General features: G+C 44.2%; 1 protein-coding gene across 1 annotated transcript in view; it reads left to right on the plus strand.

Moving 5' to 3' along the window:
• The window catches only part of PLPP3 (phospholipid phosphatase 3), a 72,709-nt gene that overhangs the window by 40,666 nt on the left and 19,045 nt on the right, over positions 1-12,998 (plus strand). Inside the window, exons 3-4 of the mRNA XM_050962062.1 lie at positions 7,603-7,883; positions 8,828-8,885. Of these exons, the coding sequence (XP_050818019.1) occupies positions 7,603-7,883; positions 8,828-8,885 (339 nt within the window). The remainder of the gene's footprint in view (positions 1-7,602; positions 7,884-8,827; positions 8,886-12,998) is intronic.

Below are 12,998 nucleotides of genomic sequence, written 5' to 3' on the forward strand. Positions count from 1 at the left end.
TCTTTTCAAAGTCATCCCTTGGCTTGTTTTTTTTCCCTTTTCCAAGATAATTATCTGTTAGTTTCCCCCCTCCCCCAAGCAGAATTGAAATGAAGCCAGGTTTCAGCTTTCATTGATTGCAGCATTGTTTGCCAGCCAGTTTATTCATAGAGCCATGGGCAAACAGTCCCAATAATTCTCTGTCTCTCATTCCAAAAGTGAAAGTGGAAAAAAAAATCTATAAACAAGGAGAAATTTTTACCCTGCAGGTAAAATTCCATACCCCCAAGTATGGAAAAGCCATAAAATAAAATGAAAAAAAAATCTAATTTTCACATTACTGCCTGACATACCGTCATGTCGGCTCCATACAGAATCTGCTTCTGATCAGTAGTGAGCCAGTGGCAAATACAAGAGTTGGAACTGAAATTGGAAACATAATCAACTGACTATTTAATCCATCAAGTTTCTAACATGAAATGGCAGGTCAATTAAAAAGAAAAAAAGTTTCCCTGAAAGAAATGGATGTTTTCTATGTAGGTTTCACTTTACTCACAACAAAAGTAAATTGGTAAGGAAAATACAAAGCTCAGTTATTTGTTGCTGAGTGGTACAAATGGCTAACAAGTGATTTAAGAAACAGATTTCTTGCTATGGCAGAATATGTGGAAAATTCAAGTCACGCTGACCTCTTTTTCAGATGTAACCCAGATACCAGAATTTTTGTAGCATAATATGAAGTCCTTCCAAATCCACAAAGCCCCAATATCTCTCCTTTCATTTGAAACGTTTGCTCTTCAGAGAGATGACTGTAGGTAGGGCCAATTTAGGACAATAAATAAAACAAAACCATTTCACGTTCCCAACTCCCAGCTTTAAATACTGGCACTGGCAGAATCTTTAGGCCAGAGCGAAAGGTCCAGATTGTATTTTCTGTGTCTTGAAGACTGCCAGAGTAAACTTTAGAGGTGAATACTTCTCCTTCTGTCAGGACATAGGAGGATATGCATTTGTGTTCAGCGCCCACATATTTACTGACTTGGAGACAAAGACTGCCTTTGGCTTTGAGATACTAATTGCCCCTAAGATTTTTGCTCTCAGACCTCTACTAAATGCTCATAGACCCATAGACTTTAAGATCAGAAGGGACCATCATGATCATCGAGTCCAGGGGTTCTCAAACTGTGGGTCGCAATCCCATTTTAAATGGGTCGCCAAGGCTGGCGTTGGCCGTGGGCCCCCGCAAGTCTGAAGCCCAAGCCCCATTGCCCAGGACTGAAGCCCAAGCCCCACTGCCCAGTGCTAAGGTTTCATGCCCCTACCCAGGGCAGAAGCCTTTGGGCTTCAGCTTTGTCCCTCCCGCCCCCCATGCCTGGGATGGTGGGACTTGGGTGGGCTTGGTCTTTGGTTCCCCGCTCCTGGGGTCGTGTCATAATTTTTGTTTTCAGAAGGGGGTCACGGTGCAATGAAGTTTGAGAACCGTTGCTCTAGTCTGACCTCCTGCACATGACAGGCCACTAAACCTCATCTACTCACTCCTGTAATACTCCCCTAACCTCTGTGCTTTTACTTGTGGAAAATATTTGACCCTCATGGAGACTGAAGGCCTCTTTTTATCCATAGACGAGGCTTGGCATAAGCTGTGATAATACAAGATTCTCCACGCTGACCAGCCAGCAAGCATTAAAAGCCAGTTGTGGAGGGACTCCCTGTGTCAGGGAGAGAATTATTGATGTCCATTCAGTTCTTGGCCTCTCTGTTCCTAATGTTAACAAGTGAGGGGCAATTGCTCACTAGGACTGAAATTCAGCCTGTGCGGAGGACAGCACAAGGCTTATGCATCACTGATGTTCTCCAAGAGGGCCGTCTGTGGTGCACAAGCTTTATGGTGGGTTTCTTCTCAGGAATGAATTAAACCCTCTGATCTTGAGTGAGGCCACAAACCTGTTTCACATAGGCCACCGAACAGGTGATAACAACTGGCGATCACTTCCAGCTAGGCTTGCATTTGAAGCCATTTCACAGAGAGGGATAGCTCAGTGGTTTGAGCATTGGCCTGCTAAACCCAGGGTTATAAATTAAATCCTTGAGGGGGACACTTAGGGATCTGGGGCAAAAAAAATCAGTACTTGGTCCTGCCTAGTGAAGGCAGGGGGCTGGACTTGATGACCCTTTAGGGTCCCTCCCAGTTCTATGAGATAGGTATATCTCCATATCCTATTTTATTATTGTCACACCATGCCCTAGAGGTAAAAGGTTCTTTATTCCATTTCCTGAGCCTCCTAATGGCTAATACTGTTGTTTGTACCCAACTCCATGTACTGTCAGATCTTGACAGCTTTAGGAAAAAACCAACAAGTTTTCTAGATCAGCTAATTTATAAGAATACGAATATGGATAGTCAGATACTTTGTATTTCAATGTTAAGTGCTCCCATTTGGCAAGCCACAGAAAAACAATACCTTGGAGACAAAACTGATTAGAAAGACCCTGAAAGTGTAATTACTGGGCAACTGAATAATTGATGATAATTGCATATAAAACTTACACTTGATCAGAAAGACTGTAGAAGATACTAGAGAGAAAAGTTTGATACGTGTTTCTTACTAGTGACTATGTTAAATGTTTCCAGCAATTCACACTGGGAAATTCTCTATATACCACATGCAAATTATTTGCTGGAGACACAAGTCAGAAAAGGAGATTAATACCTTTAAGACTTGTTTGTTCAGGATGAAGTTTCAGTTTGTGCACATCTGTGCTGAATTAGTTTTCTAAGTCCCTCTTTATCAGGGAGAGCGTTGCCAAAAAAACAACTTCGCCCTATTTTAGCTTTTCATTAATGTTCAGCCATGATTTTAACTAAAATAGGGAGGGGTCATGACTACCCAGCAGTGTGTTAGCGGGAGACTGAAGTCTCCAATTTACAATCTGCTACATCTGTGCAATTACCAAGACCACCAGCAGTGAGAAAAAATATTAATCCCTAGACTTTGTTGGTCCCTGTTTAAAATGGTCACATGTCTAAGCTTTAAGGGGATCCATTTGTGAACTCTTGAGAATAATGGTACATCCTGTGGTGTCAAGTATCATCCTTAGTTCAATTTATTTTCCCTCGGCAGTTCTAAGCCTTATAAGATGCGGGCACCTCTTCCCTGCATGACTATATGCACCCAGCTATCAAAGAAAGTTGCAGAAAGCAGTTGGGGTGAGGTATCCTTCTGCGGTGTAGTTGCAGACTGGACACCTTCACTTTGAGAGTGGCAAAATCCACAGGCCATTTCTTTGGGTATGTCGACAGTATGAGTGTCACAGCTGCAGCTATGCCATTGTAGTGCCGTAGTATAGACACTTCCTAAATTGATGGAAGAGCTTTTTCTGTCAGTGTAGGTAACCCAGCCCTCCAAGTGGCGGTAGCTACTCGGTGGTTAGGTTGGCTTAACTACAGCTAGGTCAATCTAAATTTTACGTGTAGACCAGGGCTTTGTGTGTAGTGGAAATAGATTCCTGAGTGCCCACAAAACCCACAGGAGATTCCTAAACCACTCATTTGCAGATAAACGAGCAAACACAGAGAGAAATAGAAATGACAGCGGCAGGGAGAAGAACTGCCTCCAAATGACAATTAGAAAGCATGAATGTCCTTTCCGTGACACAAATGAACTGTTTTCTGCCACAGGAGAAAGGTTCAGGCATTCTTTTTTGGTCCTCATGCAAATATACTTCCTGGCTCACAGCCTGTATTTTAAGATATCCAAAATCTAGATAAACCATCATCTGCAGAGCATTTGGATTCTCAAGAGTTTACAAATGTTTCTGGAACGGGTCAGCTGTAAGACCAGACAACCTCAGTCAAGCCCACAGGGAGCTCGATACTAATATTCTTTTGTAAAATGTGACTGTGGTTTGTAAACCCTCCATGGCAGGTCAATGGCCCCGATGTCTTTCTCCAAGAAGTATGGAAGTATAAGTGCCTGCTTGCAGCATTTTGGGGTTTTTTTTACTTCCCTTTGATAAAGCCTGCATAGCTATTATTTCAGTTACTTTAGGTCAACCTTTGTTTTCCAAGCCCTAGTACTCAGAGTTCAAACCATGATACAGTTTCATCTCTTAGTCTAATTGCAATACTTTTCCAGTTTATTAGTTTCCAAAAGTTGTGCCAAGTTTTTAAAAAGGTAGGTAGGGGAGAATTCTCTTCTGCATGGAGTTGGCTGGCTGCCATGCTGTGAAGAATATTGCGAGCTGTTTCAGAAAGGGATTAGCATGAAGGTATTTTTCCTGACAGTTAAATTTACATATCACAATGCTGCTGACTGGAACAGAAAGGGGAGTGAGGGAGAAAAAAAAACACCTCATTTTATTACTCAGGTATAAAAACATTGAAAGTAATGAATAAAATCCTAAAGCTATAAATCTGGAGTTCAAACACTAGGTGTGTAACGTGACAGAACAATTTAAGCCTTTGCCTCTTTTGGAGAGGTGAGACATTTGGACTTCATTTCATGGCCTGATTTTCATTAAATTGCCTTTTAAGAGTTAGGATTACAAGAAGCCAGGTCCTCAGGTTCATAACTATGATTTATGACAACATTGTCAAATCCACAACACTCCCCCCTACATGGCACAAGAAATACATAATTTGCTGCTTAATAACTACAAGGACCATTGGAATTCCCAGGAAAGTCCTGTGTTTATGGAAGCTTTGTATGATTTAAATTGGGTCTGGCCACTGCAAATTTTGGGCCAGATTCTAAATACTTTGAGGATCTAAGAATCTGATTCTCTGTGTTCATTTTTTTTAAAGCTATGAAAAATAATTTTAAAAAACCCACCTCTGGAATGTTAGATTTTTTTTCTATATGGAATTTAACGTAGTAACCTTGTTCCTCAAGGAACCTTGATTCTTTTGTCTCTCTGATTAGGTTGTAGTTGAATTCTGATCTCAGTTACACTGGTATAAATCTGGGGGAGTTGGAGCATTTGAAGTCAATGCAGTTATTCCGGATTTACACCAATGTATGCGAGAGCAGATTTTGATCCAATGACTAGCTTGGACTTAGAACTTTTCCTTACGTTTAAAAAAAAAGTGTTGGTCTTGATTTCTGGAAAATATAAAGAAAAATGGGAAATTTAGGACGTGTCGGAGAAGAGAATTCCAAACGGTGAGATCCTGCAGCTGGCGGAACACTCTCCCACTTGACATGATGGAAGTCCCATTACTTGAGATATTCAGAACAAGAAAAAGCAAAGCACGGTAAATTATACAAAATATAATTAGGGAACAATTTACACTAGGATGGAGAAGAACAGAACACCTAGCAGGTGTTTTTTGTCTTTGATATCTATGATTCCGGGCTTGTCTACATCAGAAAGTTGCAGCGCTGGTGAGGGAGTTACAGCGCTGCAACTTAGGAGGTGTACACATCTGCAGGGCACCACCAGCGCTGCAACTCCCTGTTTGCAGCGCTGGCCGTACTCCCGTTTTGTCTCGGGTGTAGAGGATCCAGCGCTGGTGATCCAGCGCTGGTAATCAAGTATAGTCACTTACCAGCGCTTTTCTTGACCTCCGTGGAATAAGCAGGTATCCCAGCATACCTGAGGAAGCCTCTGGTAATCAAGCTGGTCTCCTTTCCCGGTTTGCTCTCTCGTTCCCCGAACCCCGAGCAAGCAGGTCTCCTTCCCTGAGGTTTGCTGGGTGGTTCCGGGAAGGCGAGAGCAAACCGGGGAAGGAGACCAGCTTCGCCGCGGTTTGCTCTCGCGTTCCCCGAACCCCGAGCAAGCAGGTCTCCTTCCCTGAGGTTTGCTGGGTGGTTCCGGGAAGGCGAGAGCAAACCGGGGAAGGAGACCAGCTTCGCCGCGGTTTGCTCTCGCGTTCCGCGAACCACCCTGCAAACCGCAGGGAAGGAGACCTGCTTGTTCGGGGAACGCGAGAGCAAACCGCGGCGAAGCTGGTCTCCTTCCCCGGTTTGCTCTCGCGTTCGCCGAACCCCCGAGCAAGCAGGTCTCCTTCCCTGCGGTTTGCAGGGTGGTTCGCGGAACGCGAGAGCAAACCGCGGCGAAGCTGGTCTCCTTCCCCGGTTTGCTCTCGCGTTCGCCGAACCCCCGAGCAAGCAGGTCTCCTTCCCTGCGGTTTGCAGGGTGGTTCGCGGAACGCGAGAGCAAACCGCGGCGAAGCTGGTCTCCTTCCCCGGTTTGCTCTCGCGTTCGCCGAACCCCCGAGCAAGCAGGTCTCCTTCCCTGCGGTTTGCAGGGTGGTTCGGGGAATGCGAGAGCAAACCGCGGCAAAGCTGGTCTCCTTCCCCGGTTTGCTCTCGCGTTCGCCGAACCCCCGAGCAAGCAGGTCTCCTTCCCTGCGGTTTGCAGGGTGGTTCGCGGAACGCGAGAGCAAACCGCGGCGAAGCTGGTCTCCTTCCCCGGTTTGCTCTCGCCTTCCCCAAAACCCCTTGAAGCCGCCCAACAGCGCTGCAGTGTGGCCACATCTAACACCACTTGCAGCGCTGTTTGCTGTAAGTGTGGCCACTCTGCAGCGCTGGCCCTATACAGCTGTACTAATACAGCTGTAACAACCAGCGCTGCAAAATTTTAGATGTAGACATGGCCTCCATGAACATCATCCGGTTACAAAGGTTTCTCTGGAACTTAAGGGATCTCTGGTTTGACCAAGTTCAGCTTCATCCATGTGTGAAGAAAATGAAATGGCTGGACATTTCTGAAAAGGAGTGTATTGATACACTGGTCTTTTATTTACCTTCCTGTTGTGGTTGGGCTACCTGCTTTATGCATCAACAACATAGTGAAAACACAGCAAAGAGGTGAAAATTCTGAAATCCACTGCAGTTTTGTTATATTAAGAACAGTGGCATTCCTAGGGCTCTTTCTCTTTCTTGCTCAGCTGACTAACTCAAGCCAAGTGAGCACTTCTTAGGAAGTATTTGCCTTTTGGAATCATTTGCTGTTGATTTGACTGTTTATCTTGCTACGTCCATGAAGCAAGTGTCCAATTGTCGATATGGTGATGCAAATTTTTTTTAGGTGTGATTGATGGCTTTTGCTGACACAGTAATATGGGATAGCTAGAATCTACAAAAAAAAAAGAGGTTAGACCAGATTCTTCATGTCTCTGGGCATGTCACTGTTACCTACAGAGGGGGGAAAGAGAGAGATTGGTAAGCGCCATTTTACAGTGCTCCCTGCAATAAACAAAAGCATGGTTTTTTAACCCCGTGTTGCATTCTGAGGTAGAATTGTGAGTCTGAGATATAATGGAACCTAATAGTTTTCAGATGGGCAAGTTGTTCTTGGAATTCCGTCAATATTTATTTAACATGAGTCTGCTTCTGAGACAGGATTTGCGGATAAATATGTATCATTCAGAAACATGCTCGCCTTCTGTCTGAAACAAAAATTCTCTCACTAAGAAGTGTTAATATGCACCTGGCCTTAAGCCTACAGTAATTAATGGGGCTCTGAAAGACTTGAATACAGGACCCTGTAGTTTATTTCTTAACAAATGCTCATTTATTCTGAGATCTTATTATCTTATGTGGTTGCACATTTACCTCATGTGACCTCTTAATGCAAAAGGTGTTTTTATTTATAGATTTTTTAAAATTCCTCCCTCAGATCATAACCGGGGAATTCTACCGGATTCACTACTTAAAGGAGAAGTCTCGGTCGTTCATCCAGAACCCATATGTGGCGGTTCTCTACAAACAAGTGGGCTGTTTTGCCTTTGGCTGTGCCATCAGCCAGTCCTTCACAGACATTGCCAAAGTGTCTGTCGGACGCTTGCGACCTCATTTCCTGGATGTTTGTAATCCAGACTTTTCAGTAATCGACTGCTCTAAAGGCTACATTCAAAACTACACCTGCAGGGGAAATGACAGCAGAGTCCAGGAAGCCAGGTGAGAGGCATTTCCTTGACAATATAGGGGGGGAAACTGTTGTTTCTGCCAAAATGGTGTCCCACAAAATACTCGTCAGGTCCCTTCTGCCAGAAATGGATCATTTGGAAACCCTCCTTCTCTGGAAAGACTGTCATTGAGCTACTACTATTGACTGGCAATTTCCCTAAGGAGTTACTGAACTTGGCTGAATAATACTTCTCCTTCCTTCTATTAACTCCCACACCATTGTTTTATGAATGCTTGCTCAATGTGGGAATTTACCATAAGAGCTGACATCACAGTTCAGTGATTTGGATCCACGTGGCAAAGCAGCCCTTCCTTTGTGTAAAGACAGCAAACAGTGTCAGGAACTCTTTTTCAAAGTCTTTTTTGTGTCGTGTTCATTGGATATTTAATTTTGATTTTTTAGGAGATGGAGGGTTATTACAAGTTATAATTAATGTGCCTGAATTGGTGTTTACCTTTATTTCTATAGAAATTCCCAGATATTTGGGGCTAGATTGTAGGTTAACGGTCTGCTGAATATATAACAGTTCATAGCCGTGCTGCCCCAAAAGCAGACCAAGAAGGGAACTGCGATCCCATGATTCTCACCCTATTAATCCAGAGAGGAAATAATTTACTACTGGTCTTCTTGTTGTGTCCCATGCTCAGCTGCATTGGCTGGAATGTCAGGATGGAGGTGGAGCCAATTCTCGATACATACCCTGCTCATCCACTCACTCTCCACCCTGCTGGGTATGGGGGGAGCAGCAGCCCCAGAGAAGTTGCCTCCCCATCCACAATGGCAGGTAGCCCATACTGAAAAAATAAAGGTGTACCTTACATCTCGTAATTCCCCTGTTGTAAGAGGCAGGTCACAGTCCTGCCTCTTCATTATTCATAGGCAGGTTCAATCTAATATTTCAATAGCTGGTTCATATATGTTCTCTGTCTTGCAGGAAATCCTTCTTCTCTGGTCACGCCTCCTTCTCGCTCTATACCATGTTTTATTTGGTGGTGAGTACCCTTAATTTTTTGAGAGCCAAACCTGTTTCCACACTGCAACATCCCCACATGGGATGCTCACCCCCACATGTAGCAATTTGGCAGCTGATTACATTGCTCTGACTACATCAGAAGACTGCAGGGACTGAATAAACAACTGCCATTAAAAACTCAAAAATACTTGAACTTTTTAGCATTGTTTGGTCTTGTGACTCCTGAAATTTCTGTCTGGTTACACAGACCTTGGCTGCACCAGGACTGTTACCAAATCTCCAGATTAATCCTGCATTCCTTGCACAAACTCTCACTGAAGTCAACAAGAGTTTGGGGTGAGCCAAACAAGGAAGCTGCATCACCTAAGATCAATGCACAGGAGCTCTATTTAGGGTTATATTAGGCAGCTTGCTCTGGTCTCTGCACTTGATGAATATATAAGCCTAACTGGCTTCCCCTATAGCTTAAAGTCTGGTTTCCATGTCACATTTGGGGTCAAATCTGAAAGCAAAGCAGGTGAACTGGCCTCCCCACACAGTCTGATCCAAAACTGTGGGCTGGTCTGTTTTATTTGTCAATGAAAAATGGTTCTGCCCTTCCTCTACTCTGCCCTTGAATAGAGCAGTGTGCCGAGGTGCTTCCTGCCTGTAGTTGCTGGAGGCATGCTTGATAGCACTCATGAAACAACCCAGCACAGGTCAATTATGGGTGGAACTACAGTAAACTTTTTTGGAAAGGGGATTTGGACAGTGATTTGTGCAAAAAATAATTAGGAAAAAGGTTTTTGGATACTTTCAAAGATTTGCGGCCCCCATATCTCCTGTAACCTTAGATTGGAAACCAAAGAAACAGCCCTGCACTTATGAAAACCTTAAACATGAACTTTTATTTATCCACGAGCTGCACTTCCCCACCTCCTCTTTACTTTGCCATCTGAAAAGATAAATTACCACTGCTCTCTCCTGGTTTTTTACCACCCTCCCCCAGGCTGGAAGCAGGTTCTGTAATTTAATTACTGGCTTTTTAGACAGTTGGGAGGGTTCCATTCATTGATTTCCTCATTTTCTTTTTTCTTTTCTTGAAAGATTTCAAATTTATTCTGGAAACATTCACACCATTTCCTCTCAGCGACATTAAAACAACGTTGTCAGTGAATGGCTGGGGATATTGATGTGAAAGGAATCGAACATTTCCCACCCCACCCAACCCCCCCTCAAAAAATTGGGTTGAATGTTGTGTTTGTGTGTGTAAGAGAAAGAGAGACCCAGGGCTGTGGTAACAGTTCTGCACGACAAGTTTCTGAATAACTGTTTTGTTTTACCCATCAACAAAAATCACTACTTCAGTTTTCCATGAAATAGTAACTCCCCCCGACCCCAGCATGCTGTCAGCAAGTGATCTCTATTTATATACCCTTAAGTGCAGCAGCTTTAATTAAAGTTAACAGGTTAAAAGTTCCTTTGCTGTGTCAGGAGAGGAGGGGAATCATTCATAGTGCCAAAGCCAACGCAGTGACATTTCACAGAAATCTAAGCCCTTAATGGCTGATTTGCAAAAACTTTCCAAACTGAGCTTGGAGCCATTGCTTGCCATGAGTATTAAATAAGGTTCTGCAAGCAGTCAAGTAGGTCATCTCTAAGAGGGTTTCAGGCTTGACTTCAGGAAACTATGAGGACTGGCGGTTTTAATTAAACAGGTGGCTGGTTCTGTCAGAACAATAAGTGAGGCTGGTGCTGTCTTTCTGTGTTTGATCCCATTGTTTGCTAGATTCTGCCACCACCCTTTCAAGGCCTCTGCTGATCCTGATACCACAAAGGAGTGGCTCATACTCTTAAATCATAATGACTCTGTTCTGCTGCTTCCTTTATTAAAATACATGGGGACAAATGTTGAAGTGCTGACTCAGGCAAATCCCTTCCACCTCTTCCTGAGATGTGCCGGGTGCCTTCAACAACAGTTAGAGATGCAGTTCAGCATCTCTCAGGATTTTTGCCCAACTGGCTTCAATGGAAGTTGACTAAAGACCTCTGAGTTTCTCTGTCCTATTAAAAGCACTGAGTGGGTTGTTTTATTCTCACAAACTTTTCCAGGTTTTTTCTACAAGGCCAGCAGTTATACAGCACATTGGAAACAAAACGGCACACTGGCAGTTCAGATACGCAGGATGGGCCTGACCTATAAATGCTCCATGCACTGGATTCCCTGCAGAGGCCATAGCCAGGCCTGGAGATGGCATCTTGCATGAGATGCTCCCATGGGACGTTAGGAACAATGCTTGTTTTGTCCTGCCATTTTTCACCACTTTGCCCCAGTGCCTCCCATATTTTTTTCTCTGAGCTCCACAGTAGGCTACCATGTGGCTTTTAATGACTGCCTTGTATTTGGGATAGCGCACAGCTGAATAGTTGCGGCCCATGAGCCTTCTGCTAAGCTCCTCCAGAGGGGAAGCACTCTCATCTGAATCTACTGAGAAGTGCATTGTGGGACAGGGCCTCAGTTTCAGCTGTTAGCAGGCAGTGCTGATATATCAGAGAGAGAGAGAGAGAGATTGCGGCCATGGCAAACACCAACAGTAATCCAGCTCTGATTTCTCCTCCCTGTCCCTGCCCTTCCCATCGTCCTCATATGGAAGCACTTTGGCTATCAGCGCTCTGCAGTGTCTGCCTCTCTCCCTCAACCCACTAGAGACTGAAAACAAAACATTGTGGAAACCGGCTTTTGACCGGAACAGCCTATGTCCTGCAAGACTGCCGTCTGGAAGGCACCGACCTCTGCTCCTTGACTGGGATATAGCAGACTGACCTGTGACACTGGATTGGTTCCATTTAGCCCTCTGGATGGAGGATTACTGGTCCAAAATTCCCAGAGGTTTTTAAGGCTTGAAAGACTGAGCTAGGATTGGTAGCAGGCACCGTCAGGCTCTCTGTTCAATTGTGCTCATAGAGCTGGGGCAAAAATTACACTCTTGTGTTTGATGGAAATTGAAGCGGGGGAGAAAAAAGAAACAAACAAAGACATAGTTGTGTATAGTCTATGTCTGACGTCAGCAAGCCAGTCCCTCTCCTTGTCCTGTAGTGGCCTCCTCTTTGTCATTCCACACCTTCCTGCCACTCTATGCGAGAGTCTTCTCCTTTGTGTTTTCTGCCACCAAAATCATAATGAAAATGTACCATCCCAGCACAAAATCCATTGTACTGAAAGCTGATAATGATAGAAAAACTAATGATATTGTATTAGCAGGTGTTAAAAAACCCTCTCTCCTTCCCAGTTGACTGGGTGAGAGAAGCTTTGTGAGACTGGTTTGAAACACAGATAAATCATGGCAGAGCACTATTTTTGCATGCTTCTAACATGTCTGGGTGTCAGTAAGTTTGATGCTTCCAATCAAGGAATCATCTTGATATAAACAAATAGTTTGCTCTCCGATTCCTGAGAAGCTGCTCAGCAAAAGTTTGGCTGCTGCACTGCTGAGGGCTTGTATAATGAAGGGCTTGGCAGGAGCCTGTGGAACAGGGAACTGGCTGCATGTCCTGCAGATTGGAGGTCATTAGTCACCAGGACCTTTTTTAAAGACATGCTTGGACAAATTTATGGGGGCTTAGTGAACAATGCAGGACACTCATTCAGTGGTGAAGCTCACCCTCAGCAAGTATCTCATTCTTAAATGATCAGCCCCAGGAAACCATCGAGATATTGTGTTTGTGAGTGGGTGGGTATCTAAAATAATTCACTGATGTGCAAAATCCTCTGTAAAAATGTCGTTCATGCAAACCTTCCTTTTCAACAGGTCTGTACCATTCATTGGCCAGATCTTTGGCCATGAGAGCCTAGATGGAGACCTCAAACTCACTAGGAAATATGTACTTGTGTGGGGAAACACTACCAAAAACTGTCAGACAGCTTTAGAAAATGTGCACATTTTGTGGTGTCCAAATATGGGGTAGATTTAGCATTCCTGAAGGATCAGAGGGGTAGCCATGTTAGTCTGGATCTGTAAAAGCAGCAAAGAATCCTGTGGCACCTTATAGACTAACAGACATTTTGGAGCATGAGCTTTCGTGGGTGAATACCCACTTCGTCGGATGCACCTGAAGGGTGCCTGACCGATAGCCCAGCCTGTCATTTATCCAC

The sequence above is a fragment of the Gopherus flavomarginatus genome, chromosome 7 (assembly GCF_025201925.1).
Source record: "Gopherus flavomarginatus isolate rGopFla2 chromosome 7, rGopFla2.mat.asm, whole genome shotgun sequence".
Lineage (NCBI taxonomy): Eukaryota > Metazoa > Chordata > Testudines > Testudinidae > Gopherus > Gopherus flavomarginatus.